This window comes from Myodes glareolus, chromosome 4 (assembly GCF_982192425.1).
Source record: "Myodes glareolus chromosome 4, mMyoGla1.1, whole genome shotgun sequence".
Taxonomy (NCBI): domain Eukaryota; kingdom Metazoa; phylum Chordata; class Mammalia; order Rodentia; family Cricetidae; genus Myodes; species Myodes glareolus.
The window spans coordinates 13,891,442-13,918,393 of record NC_142029.1 but is presented as its reverse complement, the minus strand read 5'-3'; the positions used below and the strand labels follow the sequence as shown (position 1 = coordinate 13,918,393).

General features: G+C 49.0%; 2 protein-coding genes across 7 annotated transcripts in view; one reads left to right on the top strand and one right to left on the bottom strand.

Moving 5' to 3' along the window:
* Nucleotides 1–482, top strand: part of Scap (SREBF chaperone) — a 68,101-nt gene extending 67,619 nt beyond the window's left edge. For all 5 annotated transcript variants that reach the window (XM_048423625.3, XM_085688902.2, XM_087905223.1 and 2 more), the window contains one exon: nt 77–482. In XM_048423625.3, the coding sequence (XP_048279582.3) occupies nt 77–322 (246 nt within the window). In that variant the 3' untranslated portion in view covers nt 323–482. The remainder of the gene's footprint in view (nt 1–76) is intronic.
* Ptpn23 (protein tyrosine phosphatase non-receptor type 23) lies at nt 1–26,592 on the bottom strand. Of its 2 annotated transcripts, XM_048423622.3 has the most exons (26): nt 26,433–26,592; nt 14,535–14,609; nt 9,190–9,317; nt 8,875–8,951; nt 8,242–8,291; nt 7,995–8,126; nt 7,492–7,572; nt 7,285–7,416; nt 7,152–7,199; nt 6,716–6,772; nt 6,573–6,631; nt 6,343–6,422; nt 6,113–6,227; nt 5,953–6,018; nt 5,544–5,689; nt 4,954–5,271; nt 4,720–4,874; nt 4,491–4,642; nt 4,219–4,398; nt 2,354–4,130; nt 2,082–2,266; nt 1,873–1,977; nt 1,660–1,798; nt 1,463–1,576; nt 1,249–1,381; nt 1–647 (listed from the first exon to the last, which is right to left on the bottom strand). In XM_048423622.3, exons 1-26 carry the CDS (start codon nt 26,514–26,516, stop codon nt 634–636), a joined length of 4,602 nt encoding a protein of 1,533 aa, XP_048279579.3. In that variant the 5' UTR covers nt 26,517–26,592; the 3' UTR covers nt 1–633. The 2 variants fall into 2 exon arrangements, with proteins under 2 accessions (XP_048279579.3, XP_048279578.3); XM_048423621.3 differs by lacking the exon at nt 1–647 and having other exon boundaries at nt 736–1,381.
* Between the last annotated feature and the right edge of the window lie 360 nt (nt 26,593–26,952).

Genomic DNA, 26,952 nt, shown 5'->3' with positions numbered 1-26,952 from the left:
TAAGCAGGCAGGGATAGGTTTATTGGTGTCTGGGGGATGAGCTCACACTGAAGACCTCCTCTGGCTTTGCCTCCAGGACCTGGGCTGTGGTGCAAGCTTAGGGGTCATCTCAGACAACCTTCTGGTGACTGGCGGCCAAGGCTGTGTTTCGTTTTGGGACCTAAACTACGGTGACTTGTTACAGACAGTCTACTTGGGCAAGAACAGTGAGGCCCAGCCTGCCCGGCAGATTCTGGTGCTGGATAATGCTGCCATTGTCTGCAACTTTGGCAGTGAGCTCAGCCTTGTGTACGTGCCCTCTGTACTGGAGAAACTGGACTGAGGGCAGGCTGACTACACAACCCCTTTACCCCCACCCAAAGTGGGTCACTGGGGGCAGAAACTCTTTGGACCTAGACTGGAGGCAAGAGCTAGGCATCTTCTTTGCAGCTGACTCTGAAGTGTTGTCTCCGGATTGTAATATTAAACTTTTTTAAAAACTACATTTGCCAGGGGCCTGAGCTGCTGTGTCTGTTAATCCACTCTACCCCTAGACCCTTAGCCTTCTCACAGATGTTCAAGTAGGATTTCTGGGCAGCAGCGCACACCTTTAATCCCAGCACTCGGGAAGCAGATCTTTGAGTTCCAAGATAGCTACACACAGAAACCTGTCTCAAAAAACAAACCAAAAAAATGTGGTAAGGGAGAGAGAAGTGTCTTTGGCACTCCCGAGGCAGCAGTGGGTGAGCTCAGACATTGGCCACAGAGTATGTTTAATATTTCAGTAGCCCAGAGCTGAAAAACATCAGGTTCCACAAAGGAGCAGAACCCGACCTGAGGCCTGCAGTGCAACTCCATCTGGCAGAGCTGAAGGCAGCAGGGATGGGAGATGTAGTGTAGGGACCAAGTAGGCAAAGCCTGTTCAGGTCTTGTTAAGGGTCCAAAGTGGATCCAGGAGGCTTAGGGGATCATCCGTAGGCTGGGCAGCCCTTAGACCCTGTCCATTGTGGGCCTGTAGAAAGTTCTGCTTGCTCATCCGTTGCTTTCCCCGCAAAGAGCTGTCCAGTGAAAACGCCTCTGGAGTCAGAGAGGCCAACAGCTCCAGGGACGAGGAGGGGGGCCCTAAGCTGGGGGCTTCAGGCACTGGTGGCTCCTCCTCTGGCTGTGGGGCTTCAGGCAGAGGTGAAGAGAGCGGGGGAGGAGAGGAGGATGGGACAGGGGTAGGCTCTGGAAGGCTGGCTGGTGGAAGACCCGGGGGTTCTACAAGACCTGGAAGGCTGGCAGCTGGGGAATCCACGCCACCTAGGGGCCGGATGCTGAGCTTGGCAATGGTAGCCTGGATGGAACTGATGGGCACATCTCCACCGAGGACCAGATCCTGTGAGTCCTGAGGCAAGTGATTCTGAGAAGGGTAGAGCTGGTAAGAAGGCAGTGTCACCAGGTTGTGACCGTCCCAGCAGAGCCCTCAAGGAACTGCCCTTACCTTCTGACTGATGCTCATGCTGGCCGCAGGCTTGCCTGGAGGGGGCACACCATGGCGCTGTAGAACCTGCTCCACATGTCTCACCAGCGCCTCATGGCAGAACCTGAGGTGCAGCTAGAAGGGCATTTGGTGTGGTCAGCTGGGCAGGGGCCATCCTCAAAGGGCAAGACCCAGCTCAACCCAATCCACACACTCACTTTTTCCTGCAGCATGTGTTTTCTCTGCTGCCTCATCCGCCTCACCAGCTGAGGCAGCTCAGGAATCCCGTTCCCAGCCTCCACCTCCTGCACCGCTGCATACAGCAGTGCAAAGGCTCCTGTGCGGCCCACTCCAGAGCTGCGGCAAGAAGGAAGCATAAGGCCAGGCTAAGGCAGGGTAGACACCCTCACTCAAGGGCTGCCAGCTCCTACCTGCAGTGTACGACAATAGGTGTGTGCAGAGGTCGCTGATGCAAATAATGTGCATGTACCTCCTGGATGAAGCGCAGCAGGTTGCCAGGGCTGTCTGGCAGGCCTCTGCAGGGAAAGGGCAGGTATGAGCCAGGCCTGATGTGAGGTCTTCACCCCTAAGCACCCAAAGAGTTTGCCTTGACCCCCTCCATCAAGAACAGTGAACGCACAGCTCAGGCCAAGTAGGGAAGTGGAGGTGCACAAGAGAGCGCTTGAGGCTCTGGTCACGGAACTGCAGACTCAGCACTCGCTCCACATGGGTTTCAGTAGTGCGAACACTGCTCAGTGCCACACTCAGGGCTCCATGCACCATGGGCTGGCCCCTCTCGGTGGGGAAGTAGCGTGCCACCTTTTGCTGAAGAGTAGACAGGACAGTTAAGGCTACCTTTCCCAGACTCCCTGCCTCCCCACTCCACAATCCCTTCCTAATCTAAGTTCTTACCTTTTCCATTTCGGCCTCAGATACCAGCATGACAATGACCGATACCTTCTGTTCATGCACCATGAGCCAGAAATCCGCAGCTGTGCCAGGCAGCGGGGCCTGGGTGGCCACTAAAGGTGGACAGTATGGCGAGAGCCCCTCCACACAGCTAGCATTAATGTAGTCATCTTTGCCCGAGCGCAACACCACACGGTTACTGTCATAGGGCATAACATCCTGGTGCCGGTTCTTAAGCGAGTAGCAGCGGGCAATAGCAATGGATCGACCTCGAGCATCATGTTCCTGTGCCTCTTGCAACTCTCTCCAGATTGCATCCAGTGCTCCTGCATCCCCTAGCTGTCCCCGAAAAGTCTCTAGCTCCTGCTGCAACTGCCGCAGCCTCTCAGGATGTTCATAGGGGTCCTGCTCAATCAGCCGCAGGGCCTGTGGCCGACGGCCCTCAGCTGCATCTACCTTGGTAGGCTGCAGCAGGGGTTGCCCACCCCCAGGAGGCTGAGTTCCTCCATGTTGGCTCTCAGGGCTAGAAGACAGGAGGTCTGCAGCTGCAGCACCTCGGCGCAAACATGGTGGTGGCTCTGCTGTTGGAGGCCTTGAAGGTACTGTACCAGGCCCTGGCGATGGGGCAGGTGAAGGCACCAAGTGGGGACTAGGGGTGGGCTGACTGGCTGGTGGGGGACCTCGAATAGACACAGGGGTTGCCTGAGGGCCCAGGGGCCTAGGGGAAGGGGCAGGGCCATATGCCAGGGTGGGATGAGGATGAGGAGGCCCAGGGCTAGGGAAAGGCAGAGCCCCCGAGTGTGGGGGAAGAGGGTCTTGAGATGGGACTGGATAGATCTGGCTGTGCAGGGTGGGTGGTGGCTGCCCCAAGACAGCAGCAGGCTGAGGGGTAAAAGGGTAGGGGGGTGGAGGTGGAGGAAGAATCCCTGGGGCCTGAGTTGGGAAGAGATGTGGATGTTGGAACGGAAGGGGCTGATGTGAGGGTTGTGGACCAAATGTTGGTTGTGGGGGTTGGGGCTGGGGTTGGGGCTGAGCTTGGGGCCCAATCCTAGGGGCTGGAAAGCCTGTGGGGACCCCAGGAGGAAAGTGGTGCTGTGGCGGAGGGCCTGTGAGGTGCTGCTTGGTCCCTACAGGAAAAGCATAGGGTGCGGGCAGAGGCTGCGGTTGGGGAATAGGCTGGGACACAGGAAAGCAGGGCTGGGGGAGAGCTGGGGTAGGGTTTGGCCGTGGTGCTGCATGGCTAGAGATAGGGGCCTGGACACTATCTACTGTAGTGGTAGCTGGCCGAACTGCCATGGCTAACTCAGGTCCTGAGAACTGGGGGGGTGGAGCAGAGGGAAGACCTACAACTGGTCGAGGTGGCCCTACCCCCATATAGGGACTGCTTACAACTCCATGCTGGGGAGAGGATCTGGGTACAAGGCCCAACTCTGATGTGTAGGTGGGGGCTGGGTAGAGGACCGTCCCAGGTGCCATGGGCACCGCAGCCCTGGGCTGCATCAGTTGCGTGGGGCCAGAATAGGTTCCAGGGGGTAGGGGTGCTGAGAGATAGTGGGTTGCTGGGCCTGTGGAGCTAGGGAAGGTGCCAGGAGAAAAGTGGAGTGGGGCAGTAGTTCCTAGGAATGGGTCAGGCAGCCGTGAGCCAACCACCATATCCGGGGGCAAGCTGCGCAGCTCCTCAGGCGGGTCTCCAGTCTCTACTGCCTCACCCTCATCACGGCGGGAAAGCAATGGTTTGGGGGCTGTGGGCCGAGGTGGTGGTGCCTTTTTCTTTAGCTCCCTAAAGGATAGGCAGGGAAGCAAGGTCAGCTTCCATAAACCAGGCTGGCCTGGGCCGGGTCCACAGTGAAGCTGAAGACCACACTCACCTGTCCAGGAGTTGCTGGCGGGCAGCCTCTTGGGCACGACAGATAGACTGTGCCCGTTCCAGCAGGGTGGCTACCTTGCTTTCCAGGTCTGCGTAGAAGTCCTTGCCTTCCTGGGACTTCTTCATCAGGTCCTCATAGGCTTCATAGGAAGCCACCAGGGTCTGTAGTGTGGAATTCCACCTTGGTGGGCACAAGAAAACGCCATGGTAAGGCACACTATAGGGACAGAGCTTCAGACGGGGCGTGGGGTAAGAAGGCAGGCAGGGACTGACTTCTGGTCCAGTTCACTAAGCACCCGCCGCACAGCTGCATACTGCACATTGGCCTCAGTCAGTGCCCGGAGGACATTGTCCTGGGCAGCCAGGTTCTGCTCCAGGTACACCTTCAGCTGATCATACTTCTTCAGCTGCTCCTCAAACAGTTTCTGTGGAAAGATGGAGACAAAAAAACTAAGTAAGGAGCCCAGAAACAGAGCCCTTTCTCAGTGCTCATCCAACCCACCTTCATCTCCGAGTGGTCAGTGGTGACCAGGGAGGCAGTGATGTCATCCTTCTGGATCAGCTCTCGGAGTTGCTGCTCCAGGGAGACACGCTGGTCCCGCATCTCCTGCACCTTGGCTAGGATGCGCTTCAGGTTTTGCAGCACAGCCTTGTCCTCTGAAGGTAGCAGCAATCAGTGAGACCAAAGAAACCCTAGCTCCAAGCCCCTCTCCTGCTAGCCATGGGTGGGGCTTACCTGGGGTGAGGGCTGGTGTGGGTAGGGCAGCCCGCACCTGGTCCAGTGGTCCACTGAGCAGGCGCAAGTTACCAACATGCAGATTCATAGCACGGTGCAGCTCGCTGTTGGTGAAGGACGCCTTTTCATGAACTTCCATGTACTTGGTCCACTCTCGCCTCACCTCGACGAGCTCAGCCTTGGCCACGGAGGGACCAGGGGCAGCCCCAGTCTGGCCCAGGGTCTCCTGCAGTTTCTGCTCTTGCAGCTCATCTTCCTCCAGCAGATCCCTGATGTCCTTGAGGGAGGCTTCCACATCCGTGAACACACCTGATAGCACTGAGGTGTATTGGGGGTGGCCACTGAGGTAGGCAGAGCACACACCACTCTGCCCTCTACCCACAAGACACAAAAATGCCCGCTAGGATCAGAGTTTGTTTCCCAGCACTCGCTAAGCTACACAGATACAGGAAGCCCATGGTTCACTGATCCACAGAAGCATTTGGATGTAGCATGCTTGGGCCAGGGCTTCACCAGCATCCTCAGTGGAGGAGGCCATGGCAGGTTACTTGCACGCTACCCTGGCAGCTGTCTGTTGGTGCTTTGCTCACCCTGCATAGACTGGACAAGGTTCTTGACAGTGTCAGGCCGGACACTAAGTGCTGCACACTTCTCCATGAGCTGGGGTGGGATATGGTTGTAAGCATCTAGGTTGTCCACTGTTTCAGGGTCAAGCTGCATTGAGTCCATGAACTGACTAGGGAAGGGAAAGGGGATGACAGCAGGATCAGATGAATGGTGGGCTCTGACCCAATTCCTTCTACATAAAAGCCTGCTAGGTTGATCCCCTCCACTGAAACTAGACTGAAGCATGAACTGGTGACTATGCCCAACACTGATAGCAATGGCGGGGCAGGACACCCTCCATGGCACACCAGCACTCTAAATCCAGATCTAGAGTCTGAGCAAGGAGGAAGACATCTGTTGTGCACCCGACCTCCCACCGCTCATCCCACTTACTCTAGGACCTCATTCTTGTCTTCAATCTTGGCCATCATTTCCCGAAGCAGCTTGGCCTTCTCCTCGCTAAGGAATGAACAGACCAGTTGCTGGAGACCTGTATACTTGAGGGACCTCAAGAACCTCTGTGCCAAGGAAAGAGCCAGTCCCTCCTACACACCTGTACAGTGATGAAGCCTCATGGGCAGCCATAGGTACCAATTTGGCAAAGATATCAGGACCTGTGACAGCTGGGTCTGTGGGGTTTACCGGCAAGGGCTTCACCAAGGGGGCTCCTAAGAGCAGGGAGTACCACAGAGATCAGACCCATAGGAAGACTCAAGGCAGCCTCCTCCCTATTCCATCGTCCTCTGCCAACCCCATTCCTCAGTTTCCCCTCAGCTGCCAGACCTTTTACAGGCTGAAGGGTATCCAGTGCTGGCACCGCCTCATGGTAGATAAAGTCATTATCCTTCTTGGCAGAATTATACCTGGGAGTCGGGAGAGTCAGGGGAGAAATCACAGATTACCAAGGATACACAAATTAGATTTCCATGTAGGTCACTGCTTCCTCCCAATGGTGCAGAGGAACACGTTATTTAATAAGAAGGAACCACACCACCCTAGTCCCACACACTTACTTTCCCCCAATGACATCCATAGCAAATCGAAGCGCATCTTGCACAGTGTCAGGTTGGCCCTGTGCAGATAGAAGAGATAACCAAGGCTACGGTCAAGATCTGCCTTCATGGCTCTGAAAGCAGCCACACTCACTCAGCTTTACCTTGGCCAACTTGATGGCTTCATTCAGCTTGTCTAGGGCACTCTGGAAGTAGGCCACCTGTGGAGGGCAAAGCCTAGTCTGTCCCGTCCTGCTTGGACCCTAATGTTCCATCCCCCCACTTTGATCAGAAGACCAGCAGAGCAGGTAGCAGATGCCTGCCGAGCCAATAGTCCCAGACAGCTCCACCCTGTAGCCTACATCTCCAAAGAGCCACCCGCCCTTGTGGGGAGCCCATCCTGCCTCCTGAGACCCCCAGGAATGAGGGCTACAGGTGGGAAGATGCAAGTCTACAGCAAGGTTCTGACAGCCGGGCACATGGTGAAGACAAGGGGGACAAGGGTGTGGCAGAGAGGACCACTGCCAGTGTGATATAAAGACAGAATCTTAAAAGCCTGGAACACGTCCTGAGAGCCCCCCTTACCCACAGCCCACTCACCCGTTCCCCAAATTTCTGTTGCTCCTCAGCTTGCTTCCCCATGTGCAGCTGGGGAAGAAGAGGAGGCATCATGACTTGTTGCTCCTGAGCTCCAGCCCCCTGGCCCAGTTCACAACAGTGACCCTTGCCTTACATGAGCCACAGCTGCGAAGTAGTAGATCTTCATCTGGACCAGCTTCTTCCAGTCTTTCTGGATACGGCCCAGCAGAGAAGCAGTTTCCGGGTTTTCCAAGGCCCGACATGCCTCCTTGTAGTAATCTACCACCTGGGAATGGGATGAGTTAGTTCAGTCATCAGGAGCAGAAGCAAAGCCAATGCCCACCCTCAGCCCTCTTCCTACCTGTGCACTGATGCGGGCCACTAGAAAGCTCTTCCGGTTGTCCAACATGGACTTCTCCAACAGGCACTCCTGAGCCTGGCCCTGGAGCAACAAGCGCGGGTCACTACCCTGTGCACCTGAAATCCTTCTCTCCCTCTTGGCTGATCTCTTCTTGAGTCTCCCCAGCTCCCAGAATTACCACCCTGTGCCTGATCTACTTGGAACTCAAAAGACTCCATGCCAAGGCCTCCTTCCTGCCCGTCCCTTACTACCTGCAACCTGGCTGGCCCACGGTCTAGCTATAACTGCCTCCTCCCTTAGCCATTTCTTCTCCAATTCAACCTAAAGTTAGGGTGGTAGCTCATAACTTAACCCAAAAATACTGAGGCAGGAGGACTGGTCATGATTCTGAAGCAAGCCTGTGCTACACAGTCAGTTCCAGACCAGTCTGAGCTACAAAATGTGACTTCATCTCAAAACAGAAACAAAACCAATTTGGCTCCACCAGGGAAACCACTGCTCACCAGCATGAGGTTGACATTGAGAGTGAGGATCTGGCGACTCATGTCTACACTGAAGGCCTGTGGGAAGTGCTCACGCAAGTAGGCAAAGGCACCTGCTGCGCACTGGAAGTGGGTGCAGGAGACTTTCATGCCCTAGACATGAAAGATGACCACTTCCATAAGGCAAGAATCTTTCAAACTTTGGTAACTGAGGACACTCTGTCCTCCATAGCACACCCACATGTCCACCTGCATCCCTGGGTCCTACCTCCTCAGACACGCGCTTATCCATAGCCCCCAGCATGGAGTGCAATGCACCTAGAGAGGCAAAGGCCGTTACATTAGGAGAGCCTGGGGTGTTTCCCAGGCTGCCCACACCTGTGTTGAGACTAAAGAAGAGGGGCACCTGTCTTCATCCAGTGAAAAGAACAGGTCCTAGAACTGGGCAAAATCTGAGAACCCAGCCAAATCATTTTTCCTGTTATGCACCCGGCTCAGGGGTAGAGGAGGGAGGAGCCCCCATGCTTTCCCCTCAGCCAACAGCCACACTAACTTGAAGGGCAATCTAAGGCTAGTCTTAACCTCTCAATCCGAAGCCATAAATAGGGGAGTAGGGAGGAAGTGATACTATCCAGGCAAAGAAAGGCTGTGAGTCCCTATTGTAGTGCACAGAGACAACTCTGAAGTCAGCCCAGCAGAGTAGCTCTTTAAACAGTGCCTTCCCGGGGCCCCAGAAACAGCAGAAGTGCCAGTGAAGCTGTGGTAGAGGCAGGGGAGGGGTCAGAATCCAGGCATTTTCCTTTCATTCAGTCATAGCCTTTCTGGCCATCTGACCTGATGAGCTGAGGCCCAGGGATGACAGGGCTTGAAGCAGGGCCCATGGAAGGATCAAGAAGCTTACCAAGGTTGTAGAGAATACAGGCCTGCTCATACTTGATGTCTTCATGGGCCACAGACTTTCCCGAGAAGATCTCAGTCCTGCAGACATGTGTCTCAGTCATCGTGAGAGTAGGACCTGGCCTGGGCCCAAGGGGGTCAGGGGAAGGGGACCAACCACCCCAGTATGGGACAGGGGTCTATGGGAGATCACATTAACACTCCCTATTCTGTGCAAGGAGAAAGGTCATGGGAAAGGATCATGCCTACCACCCAAGCATCCCAGTTGTCCAAGTACCTTCTAAGTTCTCAACTTCCCAGCCCAGCTACCAGCTCTCACCAGGTGACAGCTACAGCGGCCTCCTGGCCGGAGCCCATGGGCACCCGACTCTGCAGATAGTGTAGCTGGCCAAGGTACTTTCGAAGGACACTGCAGCCCTCAAAGTCCCGTGCAACACGAATAGCATTCTGGGAAGTAGGATGGAAGAAACAGGCTCAACATTATTAGGGATTTCTAAAAAAGCCCCATCTACACCTACAGCTGCTGAACATACCATACTGCCAGAGCTGGCAGACTAAGTCATCCACATTTGTAGAAGATACTCTATAATATTCTTTAAAATTTGGACTATATTCAACTTTAAAAAATATTATTTTATGCATATAGGTGTTCTGCCTGCATGTATGTGTTGTCACATGTGTGTCTGATGTCTGTGGAAGTCAGAAGAGAGAACAGGATTCCCTGGATCTTGAGCTACATATGATTGTGAGCTGCCATGTGAGTGCTGGGAACTGAACCTGAGTCTTCTAGAAGAGCGGCCTGTGCTCTTAGCTCTTGAGCCATTTCTATAGCTCCTATGTTTAATGCCCCCATCCGCCTATGTTTAATTTTTAACCCACAATTCTGTATCTAAAAATATACAGTAAGAGACACCCAGGAAGGTCAGGCATGGGGACGCACAGCTGTGACCCCAGAACCCAGGAGGGTCAGTCATTCGAGGTTATTCTTGACTACAAAGCAAGTTTGAAGTCAGCCTGAGTTATATGAGACCCTGTCTCAAAAAAAATGATTCATGGAGGGCAGATATCCAAAAATGGGGAAAATCCTTGAATCTGTACACAACAGCATTTCTCACAGCATTATCGGTTAAAAAATCTGGATGCCACTAGACTTTCTATTAAAGAGGACTGTTTACAGGAATTATATCAAAGCCACTCACAAGAAAATATTCTTCTGCCATACTACATAGTTATGAATATGCTAGGACTTCTATGACAAACTATGACATACAGACAAAAGAAGAATGTAACAGACGAATATATGATCACATCTCTGTACAAGCATAGGATATGCAAATAAATATACAGGCCAAAAGTGGGGGGGGGACCAGATGACTATACCTCAAAATGCTGACAGTGATTATCTACAAGTAATCCTACTGAAGCCATTTCTCTCTGTGTGTACGTGTAGTGTACAAATGTACACGTGTGCAAGTGCACATACCAGAGGTCGACACAGGTGTCTTCCACTATCACTCGCCACCTTACCTTCTGAAAACGGTCTATCTCTGCCCGCTGCCAAGCACTAGGGTTACAGATGTGCATGACCACGCCTGGTATTTTATATGTGTTCTGGGGATTCAAACCCAAGTCCTCATACTTTCATGCCTACTTTACCAAATGAGCCTTCTCTCCAGCCCCAGTTTATCTTCTTTTACACACACATACACACACAACACACACCACACATGGCAGGGGGCAAATACGTGTCTGATAGAAACATAAATTTCTGTTTGCTCATATATTCTGGATATTTACTGTTTTCAATTTTTATAGTAACAAACCTTTTTATTTGGCAGGAAAAGGAAACAAAACAAAAGAATCCTCTGTTCAAGTTTTTCAAAGCAGACCATACAATTACCAAGAAGCAGGTGCCCAGTGAGGAAGTGAGCTTGAAACACCATAAACTCTCCCTTGTACCTCCCTGCAGAAGGGATGCTAATAGCTACAGAGCCCAGAAGCAAGGCTGAGCTGGACAACACCAGTTGATTCAGATCCCTTAACAAGGGTGTTCTCAGCACGCACACATCCCCATACGCCCGACACCCCTCATCCTTTACCTGACACTGATTAGGGTGCCTATTAGTAATTAAAAAAAATAAAAGAAGTCAGGCATGACAATACATAACTGTAGTCCTAACACTAGGAAGGCAGAGGCTTCAGGATCAGGATCAAGTCATATTTCACTAGAGAATAAGTTAAAGGCCAGCTCGGACTACCTAAGACCCTGCTGTGGGGTGAGAGGGAGGCAGGCAACCTTTCCCCACAAAACGGCCAGCAAGGCCTTGACTTGCATACTTGTAAACCAAAGAGGCTGGAGAACCACAAGTTCCAGGCCAGTCTGGGCTACATGGTAACCTCTTAAGACTCTTAAAAACAACAGAGGAAATGGCACACACGGGGAGAATGGAGAGACTGGGACTCTTGTGCACCGCTGGTGGAGATGTAAAATGGCTCATCACTGCAAAATTACAGTGTGGTGACTCTTCAAAATTCCACCTATTACATAACTCAGTAATTCCACTTCTGAGTATGTACCCCCCAACAAAAGCAGGCTGTTGTAATGGTAATTCCTACCCCTGCTGACATCAGTTTTATTTTGGCTTTTTTTTTTTTTTTGAGATAGGGTTTTTCTGTGTAACAGCTACGGCTGTCCTGGTTGGACTTGAACTCACAAAAATCTACCTGCCTCTAGGATTAAAGATGTGCACCACCATTGCCCCCCCCACCCCCGAGACAGGGTTTCTCTGTAGTTTTGGAGCCTTTCCTGGAACTAGCTCTTGTAGACCAGGCCGGCCTCGAACTCACAGAGATCTGCCTGCATGTACTACCACTGCCCAGCTGCCTTTTTTTTTTTTTTTAAAATGTGGACTTGAGAAAGAGTGTCACTATAGCCTAGGCTTACACTCAGCAATCTTGCCACTGCCTCCTAAAGTTGGGCTTACAAGTGTGCACCACCATACTTGACTTAAAAGTGTTTTACATTTTTTCTTTGGTATCTACAATTGCCAGCATCATGACTATCTATATAGCCATATAGCCATTATAAAAAAATATAAGGATTGGGTGGTAGTGGGGTATATCTTTAATCCAGGATAGGCTCTAAAGCTACACAAAGAAAGCCTATCTCAAAAAACAAACAAACAAGCCGGGCGGTGGTGGCACACGCCTTTAATCCCTGCATTCGGGAGGCAGAGGCGGGCGGATCTTTGTGAGTTTGAGGCCAGCCTGGTCTATAAGAGCTAGTTCCAGGGCAGGCACGGAAGCTACAGAGAAACCCTGTCTCAAAAAACCAAAAAAACAAACAAACAAACAGGTAGCTGGGAATAGTGGATATCTCTCTTTTTCTTCTTCCTCTTCTTTTTTTCTTCTTGGTTTTTTTAGACAGGGTTTCTCTGTGTAGCCCTGACTGTCCTGAACTAGTTCTTGTACACCAGGCTGGGCTCAAACTCACAGAGGCCCACCAACCTCTGTCTCCCAAATGCTGTGATTAAAGGCATGCACACACTTTTAATCCCAGCACTCAGGGGGCAGAAGCTAGCCAGCATGGTCTACATAGCCATCTCCAGGACAGCCAGAACTACATAGAGACCCATCTCAAAAGAACAAAACCCAACAACAATAAAAAGAGTTCCTTAAACACAGCACTGAACTGCCGGAAGGGCTCCATGGGTAAAGCATGTTGTGCAGCCTGTCCAACTGAGTTCAGTCCCTGGGACCCATCGCCCAAGGGGAGAGCAGACTTTTGTCCTGTGATTGCCACACAAGTGTCCTCCCCCTTGTGTGTGTGCAAACACAACACACACAAATTTAAACATGGTATCATGAGATTTCATTCAAGCTAATAAAACCAAGATTACTACAAAGTGAATAATGACCAGGTAGCACCCACAGTGTGGAATCACTAAATAAAGCCACAATGAGCATTCCAGGTGGGGTAAAGGCATGAGACTCAGACTACTCAGAACTTCAAGCAACTTCAACTTCTAAATTACTTATTCTGGAGTTTTCCACTTAGTATTCTGGAATACAAGTGACTGAAAGTCAGTGAGATTTCAGAAGGTCAAACAACAGATTAACAGAGGAGCTACCATATTTGAGCTCTTACGGGTCTAACAAAAGACAATGTAGAAAAGGAACAAAAAAAATCCAACAGACTCAAAATATGCTGAATTCTTACATATGAATGTTTCAAAATGGTTGAAAATATAGGGGAAAAGGGAAATTCAAGCTGTTCGTTACATACATTATACCTAAATGACAACAATAAAGATAAAAGATTTAAGTGAAAAACAAAACAAAACAAAACAACCATTATGGGTTTGGAAAGATGACTGAGCCCGTATGTAAAGTTCTTCCCACAGGCCTGAGAGGCTGAAGTTGCACATGGTGGAAGGGAAACAACTCCTGCAAGCTGTCTGACCTCCACACATGCACACCATTAAAAAAATAAATGTAATTTAAAAAATTTAAAAACAACAAAAAAATCCTTAAAGCCAGACATTGAGGCATATACAGCAGTTGGAGGACAGAAGGCAGGAGAATTCAGTCCATGACTAGACTGGGCAACATTACAAGCTCTAGAGCAACTAGGATACGTAATGAGGCCCTGTCTCCAAAACAAACAAACAAACAAACAACAAAACAAAACAAAACAAAAAACCCCCCACAAAAACCAACAAAGGACTAGCCATGGCCCAGTGACGGAGCACAACTTTAATCCCAGTACCTGGGACACAGAAGCAGGCAGATCTCTGTGAGTTTGAGGCCAGCCTGGTCTACATAGTGACTTCTAGGATAACCAAAGTTACATAGAGAGACTTTGTCTCAAACAAACAAACAACAAAAAGAGTCTGTGGATGGCCAGCTGGTAGAATACTTGCCTGGCATGAAGGAAGCTTTAGGTTTGGTCCAGAAAAGCATAAATGAAGATGGTGGCATACATCTGTAACCTCAGAGGAGGAGGGAGGATCAAAACTTCAAGATCATAAAGTTATACATAAAGCTACATAAAGTTGTAGGCCTATGTGGGTTACACAAGACCATGTGTCAAAAATAGTTACACAGCACAGCAAGTAAAAAAATACTTGCTATCAAGACTGAAGACATGAGTTCAATCCCCAGTACAGCAAAATAACTAAGATTTAAACATAAAGGGGCAATGCCATTCGTTCCGGAACTTTCAGGACTGAAGGCCAGCCTAGCAACATCGAGACCCTATGGGGGGAAAAATCCTTTTTCACCTATCAGGCTGTAGGAGTTTACACAAAAAAATTTTTCTGCCAGCAATCTTGATGCTTTTGTAGATAAAAAAATAAAATAAAAATTAGTAAATTCAAATATGACCACAGCAGATGGTAGAGTTGTGTGTATGTGGTTTGTATTTATTTATTTATTTTAAATCTCTTTAACAAACCAATTCCATTCATACCTACATAAAAATACCTTCTCCTGCCGGGCGTGATAGCGCATGCCTTTAATCCCAGTACTTGGAAGGCAGAGGCAGGCTGATCTCTGTAAGTTTGAGGCCAGCCTGGTCTACAAAGTGAATTCCAGGACAGCCAAAGATAGAGGAAATCCTGTCTCAAAAAAACAAATCAAAACAACAAAAATACTTTCTCCTACCTGTCTGAGTAACTCCAGCTTCTTCAGTTCCTCATTGTAGGCTTCTGGGTTTTCTCCATAATTCTTCAGGACAAACTAGAAGGAGGGAAAAAATAAAGCGTAAGCAAGAATGACCTGCAGAGTGGGCCTGAGTCTGAGGCAGCGGCCAGACCTTCACCCCAGCTACAGGCAGCACCCAGACCTCCACCCCAGCTACAAGACCTCCACCCCAGCTGCCAGACCTCCACCCCAGCTGCCAGACCTCCACCCCAGCTGCCAGACCTCCACCCCAGCTGCCAGACCTCTACCCCAGCTACAAGACCTCCACCCCAGCTGCCAGACCTCCACCCCAGCTGCCAGACCTCCACCCCAGCTACCAGACCTCCACCCCAGCTGCCAGACCTCCACCCCAGCTGCCAGACCTCCACCCCAGCTGCCAGACCTCCACCCCAGCTACCAGACCTCCACCCCAGCTGCCAGACCTCCACCCCAGCTGCCAGACCTCCACCCCAGCTGCCAGACCTCCACCCCAGCTACAAGCAGCACCCAGACCTCCACCCCAGCTGCCAGACCTCCACCCCAGCTACAAGCAGCACCCAGACCTCCACCCCAGCTACAAGCAGCACCCAGGTGCTGACTAGGCCAGCCTCCTCCTCCCAGCCCGTGAAGATGAAGACTGAACACTCTATGCAAACAGCCCAACAAGCCCCTCACATGCTACAGTCTTCTCAGCAGACACAGGAATTCTACCAGCTCAGGGAGTCCTGTGAAGATCCTCAAAGGGTCACTCTTAGAGCTCCTTCAAGCATCCTTTGCTCTAAAGTCACAAGGAAAACCCTAAACGTACACACAGCGAGCAGGAGTGCAAAGCCTTCCCCGCCAGCTCCCACCCCACCCCACCACAAGGGGCTCCAGTTTCTTCCTCAGGAAAGGCCTGAGGGAGTGTGACGAGAAATGATGCAGCATAGACTGGGATATCATTCAAATAAAACCAACAGGGCTGGGAAGATGGTTCAGCTGCCCTTCCAGAGGATGCAGGTTGATTTCCCAGCATCCACAGGGCGACTAACAACCATCTCTAACTTCAGTATTCAAGGGGTCCGGTGCCCTCTTTGGGCCTCTCTTTTCAATGTGGCACACAGACACACACGCAGGCAAAATACTCATACACATAAATAAAAAAAATTAGTAAATCTTCAAAAGATAAATAATCAGAGCCAACAGGGCTAGGGGCAGCTCGACTGGTACAGTGCTTCCCTACGACTCGGCGCCTGCTGCTCTTGCTGACAAACTAGGTTTAGCCTCCAGCAACTGCATGGTTATTACTATGTGGGTAATGAGAATCTGGATGGCTTTCATTTTTTTTCAATATTTGAAATTTGAGAAACAAATGACTCAAAGAGTTGTTGAAGAACTATGGTATGTGAAAAAAAATCTCACTCTGTAAGTGGTCTTAGCCTCTTTAAAAGATAAAAGCTATGAAAGAAATCTATTGAACAAATATTCAACTCTGCCCAAACTCTGAACACAAAAACCAGTATTTAGAGGGGTAACAACCAAGAGCTGATTTACTGATTCCCAGCTAACTTCACTCTGATCTATTCAACTCCTACCTAATCTACAAATAGAGAATGCAGCCTAAGTCAACTCCTTCGTAGTGAGAAGTTTCAGGCTTGCCCCCCCCTTCTTTGGGTAGAAAAAGGAGAAAATACAGCTTCAAGGTTCTGTGGGACACAGCTGAAGGGATCTGATACCACAGAGCCCTAAAAACAAGAATACTGTTCCAGCTGCTCACACAACAGTGGAGGGAAAGCCACTTCCCCTCCACGAATGAGAACCAGCACCCACTCACCAAGTCCCCACCACAGGCTGGCATGGTCTTCAGCGCTGCAGTGGCCCAGCCCTCACAATGCAAAGAGACGGGCTCCAGTCTCATCAGCATTTTGGGGAGGAGGATATGAGAGGACCAGGGCAAAGAGACCAGGGGACTTGCGAAGATCACAGCATTTTCATTTCTGTTGCTGTGAAAAAACTGACAAAAGGCAATTTGGGAAGAAAGGGTTTACCTGGCTCACATTCCCACATCACAGTCCATCACTGAGGGAAGTTAGGGCAAGAACTCAAAGCAGGACCGTGGAGGCAGAACTGAAGCAAAGATTACGGAGGAATACTGCTTACTGGCTAAATGCCCTTCGTTTGCTTGCTTGCTTATGCAGTCCAGGTCCACTGGCCCAAGGACGGCACTGCTTACATCAGCATCAACTAGGAAAATGCCCCACGGATGTGCTCTCAGGACAATCCCTCAAACGAGACCTCCTTTTCCAGGAGGTCAAGCTGACAGAACTAACCCTGACTTAGCGACTGATGCAGCAACAATCAGAACCCAAACATTTGGCTCCACTGAAAAAGAGGACAGGAGGCTGGTAAAGCTCAGAGCAACCCACATGGTGGAAGGAGAAACCCAACTTCTGTGGCCTAGCCTCTGACCTCCACATGCACCGTGGTGCAAGCAACCACACATGTATAAACATATATCACACTAAATAAGACATATTTTTAAACTTTATATGATTTTTTTTATTTACGTTATGTGTATTGGCATCAGAGCCCCTAGAAATGGGAATTACAGACAGTTATGAGCTGCCATGTGGGTGCAGGGAATTGAACCCAGGTCCTCTGGAAGAACAGTCAGTTCTCTCCAGTCCCCTTATTTGGTTTTTCAAGACAAGATTTCTCTGTGTAGCCTGACTGTCCTGGAACTTTCTTTGTAGACCAAGCTGGCCTTGAACTCACAGAGATCCACCTGCCTCTGCCACCCAAGTTGAGATTAAAGGCATGCGCCACCACTGTCCAGCCAACATTTTTTGTTTTTAAATAAGAGTAAAGAGACTTGCTGAAATTCAAGTGTATGGAACACTAACCCAACTATCTGACTGCAGTCTATGGGACTGGTCTGACCTAATGTAACTTGGGAAAACAAGCCAGTAGCAGACCCAAGAGTAAGAAAACAGATACTACACAAACCAACACTGAGAGAACCTCAAAGAGTGTCAGGCTTCCCTTGAACTCATGCCTGAGATGGGAGCTGTTTACTGCGATTAAATTACACTCCCAAAGAAGGTGGTTTGGAGAGAGGAAAAAAAACCAAACCAAAACAAAACAACACTAGGTAGGCTCTGAAGCAGTTGAAGATCCTTTTGTCAGAATAAGCAGCAGGCTTGGGGCTGGAGAAACGGCTCAGTAGTTTAGAGTACTTGCTGATCTTTCATAGAATCTGGGTTTTATTCCCAGCATCCACATTGTGGCTCGCAACCAACTCCAGTTCTAGAGGATCCACAGGCAGGCATACACGTGGTGCACATAAACACACACACAGAGTAAAAAAAAGCGAAAGTATGATGAGAGATCAAACCTACTGAGGAAGGAAAAAAAGGCATTTTGGGTTGGAGAGATGGCTCAGCCATTAAAGGCTAGACTCACAATCAAAAATATGAGAAAAGACATTATAGGAGACAAACTCTTCCTATCCTTTTTCTTTTTTAAATCATAAAATTGTCTTTTCATTTCCAGCCTGATGTGGTGGACATACCTATAATTTCAGCACTTGGAAGCAAAAGCAAGAGGATCAGGAGTTCAAGGTCATCCTCAAATCTGAGGCCACCAGCTGTATGAGACTCTGAAACACAAACACACACACACACACACACACACACACACACACACAGTTGGGGGAATGGTAGGGAAGAAGAGTATACTGGCTGGATGTGTGTGTCAACTTGACACAAGCTAGTCACCAGACAGAAAGGCGCCTCAGTTGAGAATGCCTCCACGAGATCCAACCATAAGGCATTTTCTTAGTGATCCATGGCGGAAGGCCCAGCACATTGTAGGTGGTGCCATCCCTGGTCTAGTGGTGCTGGGCTCTATAAGAAAGCAGGCCAAGTAAGCCAGTAAGTAGAATCCCTTCACAGCCTCTGCATCTGCTCCTGCCTTCAAATTCCTGTCTGAGTTCCTGTCCTGACTTCCTTCAAAGATGAACAGCAATGTGGAAGTGTAAGCTGATTAAACCCTTTTCTCCCCAACTTACTCCATTTTTTAAAAAAGATTTATTTATTATGTACACAGTGTTCAGCTTCCATGTATGACTGCAGGCCAGAAGAGGGCACCAGATCTCATTACAGATGGCTGTGAGCCACCATGTGGTTGCTGGGAATTGAACTCAGGACCTCTGGAAGAGCAGTCAGTGCTCTTAACCTCTGAGCCATCTCTCCAGTCCCCCCCCCCCCAACTTACTCTTTTGTCATGGTGTTTTGTTGCAGCAACAGAAACTAAGAGCTGGGTGGTGGTGGCGCACGCCTTTGATCCCAGGACTTGGAGGCAGAGGCAGGCGATCTCTATGAGTTCGAGGTCAGCCTGGTCTACAAGAGCTAGTTCTAGGACAGGTTCCAAAGCCACAGAGAAACCCTGTCTCGAAAACCAACCCCCCACCCCAGAAAAAAAAAAGAAATCTGAACTAAGAGGTTAAGAGAGAAATAAAACAACAGAGACAATTTTCATTTCAAGGCCACTTCATATCCAGAAAACCCTAGGAGTGCACCTGAGGTACTGTGGATTTAACAAAGTTTGGGTAAACTGGTTGTGTCCAGGATGGCATGGTCCATAGACTTGTGGATCTGGGCTTGGTTTTTTGTTGTTTCTACATGTGAGAGGGGTTAATACTACCTGCTATGCCTGCTTCACAGAGCTATCATGAAGACTTGAGCTAGTTCCTAAACAGAAAAAGTACACTTAGCTGAAAATATCCTTTATGGTATGGCAAGACCTGTACCGTACTAAGACTCATAATCAGAAACTCTTCTCATGTGTTAATCTTCTCAATATTATACAGTTCCATATCACAGCTGGCTGTGGTAGTACAAGCCTTTAGTCCTAGGACTGGTGATGTACAGGCAGGTGGATCTGAATTTGAGGCCAACCTGGCCTCCATAACAAGTTTCAGGGCAGTCAGAGTTACACCCTTTCTCAAAAACCATCTAAGCCACAGCCAAGAGACGTGTGATTAGTATATGGTCATTACAGTGCTGAAGGTCACTCAACTCTGAGGGGACAAGGGAGGAGGTCCATTTCTAGTGGCTACACTTGTTCTGGGCTGCTATTATAGTAATAAATGACACAAAATCATGCCACTAATAATCACTGAAAACAAGAATTCTGAATCATACCACTGTTTGCAGATTAGAGAAATGGAAAATTAGCAACCAATAATGGGGCAGTAGGACCCTGCCTTACTCAGGGTTTCTACTGCTGTGAAGAGAAACCATGACCATGTCAACTCTTATAAAAGAAAATGTTTAGCTAGGATGACTTACTATTCAGAGGTTTAGCTTGAGCTTCCGAAAACTCAAAGCCCAACGAACACTTCCTCCAACAAGGCCACACCTACTCCAACAAGATCAAATCTAATCGCGCCACTCCCTACAAGCACTAACACCCGACTCACCTTAGGAACAGTCCTTCTACCTCAGTCTCTTCTACTAGCATGTTCTCATTCTGCATTACTCTTAATTTGATAGAAAGCCTTCAAATTTCACTACACAAATTAAAGCAATGCTCAAATAAGGCATTAAAAGACATCACATGGATTTGTTTGTTTGGTGTGGTTTTCGAGACAGGGTTTCTTTGTATAGCCTTGGCTGTCCTGGAACTAATTCTGTAGACCAGGCTGGCCTCAAACTCACAGAATTCACAGAAATTCGCCTATCTGTGCCTCCCAAGGGCTGGAATTAAAGGCATGTGCCACCACCACCCAGCTCACATGGAACTTTTTAAAAAGAACATCTCACTGTGGTCTAGGCTGGACTTTGACTCGTGGGTCCAAGGGCTTCTCCCACTTCAGCATCCCATGTGGCTGGAACTGCAGGTATGCACCCAAACCACATCATGGATGTCTGGTTCATCACATACACTGTTGTTCTTTCTTTCTTTTTTTAAACGTCCCTTCCATTTCCAGAGTTGAATCAAATCTAGGTCATTCCTTGGACTGTACTACAAAAATACACATAAAATTAAGTCCTATAAACAATATTGCTACTTATTCAATGTGTTCAGCTGCTGAATTTCAAATGAAGCAGCACTTTGTTCCAACAAAAGAGCACTGCCATGGAAAGCTGTCAGCCCCTGTCCACGCCAGCCCCCATCCACGTCAGCCAGTCAAAGGCACAGGGCACTTTAAGTCCTTTCCTAGTTTGACCACACACAATACTCAAAGCTTCCCTCCATGTCGCTTCTGAATGGCCCGTTGGTCTATCTGAACAGCACCTGGGAGAAGATTCAGGTTACAGTTCCCAAGGGTGCTAGAACTAAACTGGTTATTCAGCCGACACTCACAAGATACTCTTTGCACACAATAATTTATTACTTCTTAAACTGGGTGTGCTGGCTTACTCCTATAGAGTCCTAGCATGAGGCAAATGGTGACAAGATCAGGTGTCAAGGTTATTTCTTGGCTGTAGAGCAATCTGAGGCCCACCTATACTATGAGACCCTGTCTCGAAAAAAAACAAAACAGGAGGGTTAAGAGGGGAGGTAGGTGGAGACAGCTCAGTTGACAAAGTGCTTGCCACACAAGCAAGCATGAGGGCTTGCACTTAATTCCCAGCACCCACATAAATAATTGTAATAGTGCTACAAGTCTGTAATCTCAGCGCTGGGGAAGTGATATAGATCCCTGGGGTTTGCTAGTCAGCTAACCTAATTCACAAGCTCCAGGTACCAGTGCAAGATCCTATCTCAAAAACTAAGGTAGACACCTAGCCTAAGAACTATACCTGAGGTTGGTCTCTGGCCATGCATGCACACATGTGCACCTGCAAACACACAAACATGGACACTCCAAAGAATTTTACTTTCTGAGAAAAGAATCTAGTCTACACCAGGGTGGTGATGGCAGCTCATGCCATTATTACTAGCATTCAGGAGGCAGAGGCAGGTGGATCTCTGAGTTCAAGGCAAGCCTGGTCTTCAGAGTGAGTTCCAGGACAGGCTCCGAAGCTACAGAGAAACCCTGTCTCAAAAAAAACAAAAAACAAACCAAAAAAAAAAAAAAAAAGACAGACAGACATTAAGTCAGGAAAGACCATGGACAATCCATCTGTGATGGGGGCCTATTCTGTGTAACCTAAGAAGAAAGACAGTTTCAGGCAGACCGACTGAGTCTTTCCATCTACGGTAGGAGATAAAAACAGATCAACACCACAGAAAACCGACAATATTTCATGTCCTCCACTGGTGGGCAGCCAGGGAGGGAGTTTTTAGGCTTCTGTTCTCATTTACGTGTTCTGTGGGAAATCTAGAAGAGAGAAAATTTTCACAAAGCCAAAAAACCAGACATGAGCAAGATGAGCAGTGGGATCAGGCAATGGGCATGTGCTTTCCAGGGGACAAGTCAACTCTGGACAAAAAACATAACTGCCAGGCAGATAAGAGATCCTGAGGAAGCATGGATTACTGGGTGAAGAAGCAGGAAGAAAGAACTCAGGAATGACCTAAGCAAGGCAATAATCGGATATGGGCACATGGAAGGTCCCGCAAAGGGGACTAAGGGAGTGACATTACAGAGGCAGCTGCAGTGAGCTGTGACAGCCTCAACAGCAGTCTTCCTGAGGACTCTAGTAGGAGAAGGAGAGTAAAGGGAGAAACCAAATGACAGCATCGTGGCTACCCAGAAGTCACCCGCAGTGGATGAGTAACCAGATGAATCATTAGAAGGTAAGTTCCATGAAAGCAGGAATTTTCAAAACCACTGTACTCCGAGGTCTTGGTTATGTTAATAGGCACTTAATTAAAATACAAGGAAGGATGCAGCATCTCAGTCCAAGTGAGCCTGATTTATGCTCAATGTAGCTGCTTAAGGGTAGGTGTTTGGGAAAGAAATGATTTTCAATATTAACACATGTGGCCAAATCATTCCCTAGTAAAGTGCACAGAAGTCTCATCTTTAATCCATTTTCAGTTCATCAGCCCTCTGGGCCCCCAAAATGGCAATATGATGCACAAAGGTTGGTGATGTAGCTCATGATAAAGTATTTACCTCATTTGAACCCCTGGGTTCAATCTAGTACTGAAAAATGGGGTGGGGGCAGCTCAAGGCCAGTGCTTGTCCACAGAATGCTTATGTGAGCCCAAGCGTGCCAACCTAGTTTGGCACTGCAGTTCAAAACCAGCTTACGCTTCTCCTGACTCCCATTTCACATAATGGAAGGGAAATCACGTACAGTGAGAGTGACAACCAATAAAATACTGTTAAAAGAAAAACTAAATTTAAAATTTAATGGACTCTATTTGAGCAAAAGCAAAGACACAAAGATCTGTGAACAGGGCATTCCTCCAAACAGCTGCTTCTGAGAACTGCAACCTACACTATGATCTGACACTCTGAGAAGACACTGAAGCACAGGAAACAACTTAGTTACAATGTAATCAACCAGTCAACACTTATACCTTAACTAGTTAAATGTTTACAGTTTAGTCAATTGGCTACAGGCCTTCCTGAAAACAACCAAAGCCAATGTCACTGTGATTACCCTACACTGGAGGCTGGAGATGGTAGAGTACAGAAGGCCCAGGGTTCACCCTCCAGCACCACCAAACATTCACCCAAAGCCTGTACTGTTGGGGTCTTTTAGGTCCAATGCAAGAGCCTAACACAAACCTCCTGTGTTGGTGCTCCGGTACCCTAGAGATATTTGTACTCTTATACTAAATTGCTTGAAGTTTTAAATTTCCTCTACTAGACTATGGATTCCTTTGTGTTAGTGATGGTGGGAGGGCTGTATTATAGGAATATATTTCAGTGACACAGCACTTGCCTAGCATGCACAAGGCCCTGGGTTCAACACCATTAAAAATAATAAACAAACTACAATCATCTAGGCCTGGCTGTGGTAGCACTTGCCTGGAATACTAGCACTGGGAAGGTAGAGGCAAGAGGATCAGGAATTCAAGCCAAGACTCTGCTATATAGCAAGCTTGAGGCCACAGTTGCCTGCACTGCCATAAAACCATCTTAACCAATGCCCTCACTGCCCCTCCCCAAAAATCTAGTTGTGGAACCGAGGTTATGTTTTGAGTCAGTGTTCACTATGTTGCCCAGGTAGGCCCTGAATTCAGTTTTCCTGTCTCAGTCTCCCAAATTCTAAGATTACAGACATATAACCACCACATCTGACTAGGCTATATTCTTTTGTGTTATTAACAAGGTGTGGGCATGTGCATATAAATGCAAGTGCCCTCAGAGGCCAGAAGAGGCAGTCTGATCCCCGGAACAGGAGTCACAATGTGGGTCCTGGAAACCACACTCCAGGCTTCTGCAGGAGCATGATGCTCTATTTTCTACTGGCCATCTGTCTAGCCCCTGGGCTGAGATTTTTCTACATTTTCCCATGTAGGGTAACATAATATAAATCTAATTGGGAATTCCCTCCAGACTGTCTTTCAGTCATTTGAGAAACATTTCCTATGTAGTGGGTATTAAGATAAAGGAACACGGAGATGCCCTTCTGGTATCCCAGCTGAATATGGGGTTAATACACAGCACATATAGGAGCAGAGTATTGTGGTGCACGCCTTTAATCCCAGCACTTGGGAGGCAGAGGCAGGCCTTTGTGAATCCAAAGCTAGCCTGGTCTACGTAATGAGTTCCTGGATGACCACAGCTACATAGTGAGACAAACAGCACAGACAGGGCTAGAAAGTGGCTCCGCAGGGTCAGGGGCGAAGGCACTCGCTGCCAGATCTGGTTATTACAGAGTTTAAATCCCTGGACCTGCCTAGTCGAAGGAAAACACTAACTCCTACAAGCTGTCCTCTGATTGCCACAAAAAAAAAAAAAAACAAAAACACTGCTATGCCTGAATCCAAACATCTACACACACACACACACACACACACACACACACACACACACACACACAGAGAGAGAGAGAGAGAGAGAGAGAGAGAGAGAGAGAGAGAGAGAGAGATTGAGATTGAAAATAGCCAGAGCAGTGGTGGTGCATGTCTTTAATCCCAGCATTCAGAAGGCAGAGGGCCAGCCTGGTCTACAGATTGAGTTCCAGGACAGCGAGTGGGGGGAAGAGGGAACATTTAGCTGTTGCCAAAGAAAGGACGAAGGGAAAGAAATTCAAAAAAGGGAAAGACTTACCCAGATAAACGGCTTAAGGAAAGCTTTGTGGAAGACAGAGCTACAACTGGACCTTGAAAGCTGGATGGGACTAACTCACAGAAATTAAAGAACAGCTCTAGAATGGCTCTAAGGGGCAAAACTGAGAGCTCTTTCGGTACAACAGGGGTTCTCAACATGTGGGTTAGAACCCCTTTGGGAGCTGATATCAGATATCCTGAATATTACATATTTACATTACGATGCATTCGGGTGGAAGGAATTCCACAATCAAAGGCACGGCATGGAGAAAAGCCTGCTAAGGAAACAGGAAGTAGTAACTGTGAACAGAATGTAGAACACCTGCATCAAACACACACAGATCATACATGTATAGCAGGACTGTGACAAATGATCAAAGAATTAGGCTGTCAGGGAGAACCCTGAATGGGAAACTAAAAATACTGGCTGAACTCTGTATCACCAGGGCTCCGCATATGGAGTCTCTATCTTCCTCCCTCAGTTTCGATGCATTTTAGAAAAATTCACCTCATGTTTGCATTAAAAAGAAGATGGGTAAGAATCAACCCAACACCGTAAATTTAGACCAGGTGCTTTAACATGCTGGTCTTACAGCTGAGCAAGGGGTCTGGGCTTGGGGGTGGTGTACCTCTATCTTTAGAACACTTGCCTAGCCTCTTACTCCAGGCTCTGGGTTTGGTACCCAGCACTTGGCCCACCACCACACATACACACCCAACACCTGAACTCACTCCCACATTCCCCCAAGCACGTGTAAGAATTAGTGCCTGAACTGAAGAATTGGAGGTGTGAAGAGAATGTGGGAGGCAAGGCCATCGGAAACCGCTTCCAAACCCATTCTCTTTCTCCCGCTTCTTTCCCCAAGCACCACGGAGTGCTGAGAGATTACAGTTGCGAGGTCAAAACCCCAAGGCTCCGCACCTGTAACGGCTTCCCATTTGCCCATTTCTGCTCCGACCCTCAATGCTAATTGGGGACCCTTTCTAATGCTATCTTGGAGGGCACCCAATTCCCCATCACCACACCTGATCCCGCCACAGAAAGCCTTGCCTTAGTGAACTCCTAACGACTACCCTCTACCCAGCGCAATGACTAATAGGATGCCTCCAAGAGCTCACAGTGACTCAAGCCCTCTTATCAACAAGAAACTGGGTCTTTGGTTCAAAGGAACTTTGGAATAGACATTTCCTAAGGAGACCATACAGAATTGGAAGGTCAGACTACACCTACACACACACACACACACACACACACACACACACACACTCTCTCTCTCACTGTCTCGGAACCCGGCATTCCTACAGGCAGGCCACTGGGGTTCCTGTCTTAAAACACACATTCTTTCTAGTTCGGTCGTGAACTGGGAGCCCACCAATGTCGGGCCTAGCGTGGACTCTGCACAGCCTGAACCGCCATCGCTCCCCCACGGGGGCTTCCTGGCCTTGGAGGAACAGGGCAGAGCTGGGTCCAGAATGTGACAGCAAGGAAGCACGAATCTCGGGAGGAATGCAAGTGGACCAGGGCAGAAGTCGGAGAGCAGATTCCCACAAGGATACAGGGTCAGTAGGAGAGAAGGATGCTGTGAGGGCACGGGAAGGGAGCGCCATCCTAAGGTAAAACGCCTGGCCCGACTTGCGACGGAACCCCGGGAGGAAGAGGCACGCAGGGGGCGTCACGCGCGGGCAGACGACGGAGATGCGGGGCGGAGATGAGCTCACCTTCTTCACCGCTGACTGGAAGTGGAAGTCACCGGCCTCTTTCAGGTCCAGCCAGATCATGGGCATCCGGGGCACGGCCTCCATGGCGGAGAGCGCCTAGCGGCCACTGGGCCGCTCCCCTCCCAGCTCCAGCTGCTGCCTAAGCCGCGCGCGCAACCCCGCCCCTCCACGCCGGAAGTTCCTCGTCACGCGGAGCTGACGCACACCCCCACAACCTGCTGGGAGATGCAGTCCTCGGCCGTGCAGTCTTTTGCACAGGCGCAGTCCTCTTCGCACATGCTCAGTCTTCTTCGCGCGGAGAGTCTTGGGTGGGGCAAAGAGCCAGTCCATGGTGAAGGGGCTTCTGGGAATAGCGGTCTTCTCCACTAAACTCGCGACTTCTTTGGGATTTTTCTGACTTGCGTAAACGCTCTTCTCCCTCCTGGTAGGTCCTTACAGATCTCACCCGTGGAATTTGTAATCCCAAATCATTTTGAGACTGATGAAGGACAGGTGCTGTAGTAGAGAAAAAATAGCGACT

Coding starts and splice junctions, on each gene's coding strand:
- Ptpn23 (XM_048423621.3), bottom strand. CDS start 26,516: ATGGAGGCCGTGCCCCGGATGCCCATGATCTGGCTGGACCTGAAAGAG. Junction 6,019..6,112: donor GAGGCTTCATCACTGTACAG/GTGTGTAGGAGG, acceptor TTCATTCCTTAG/CGAGGAGAAGGCCAAGCTGC. Junction 4,643..4,719: donor CTGACCACTCGGAGATGAAG/GTGGGTTGGATG, acceptor ATCTTTCCACAG/AAACTGTTTGAGGAGCAGCT.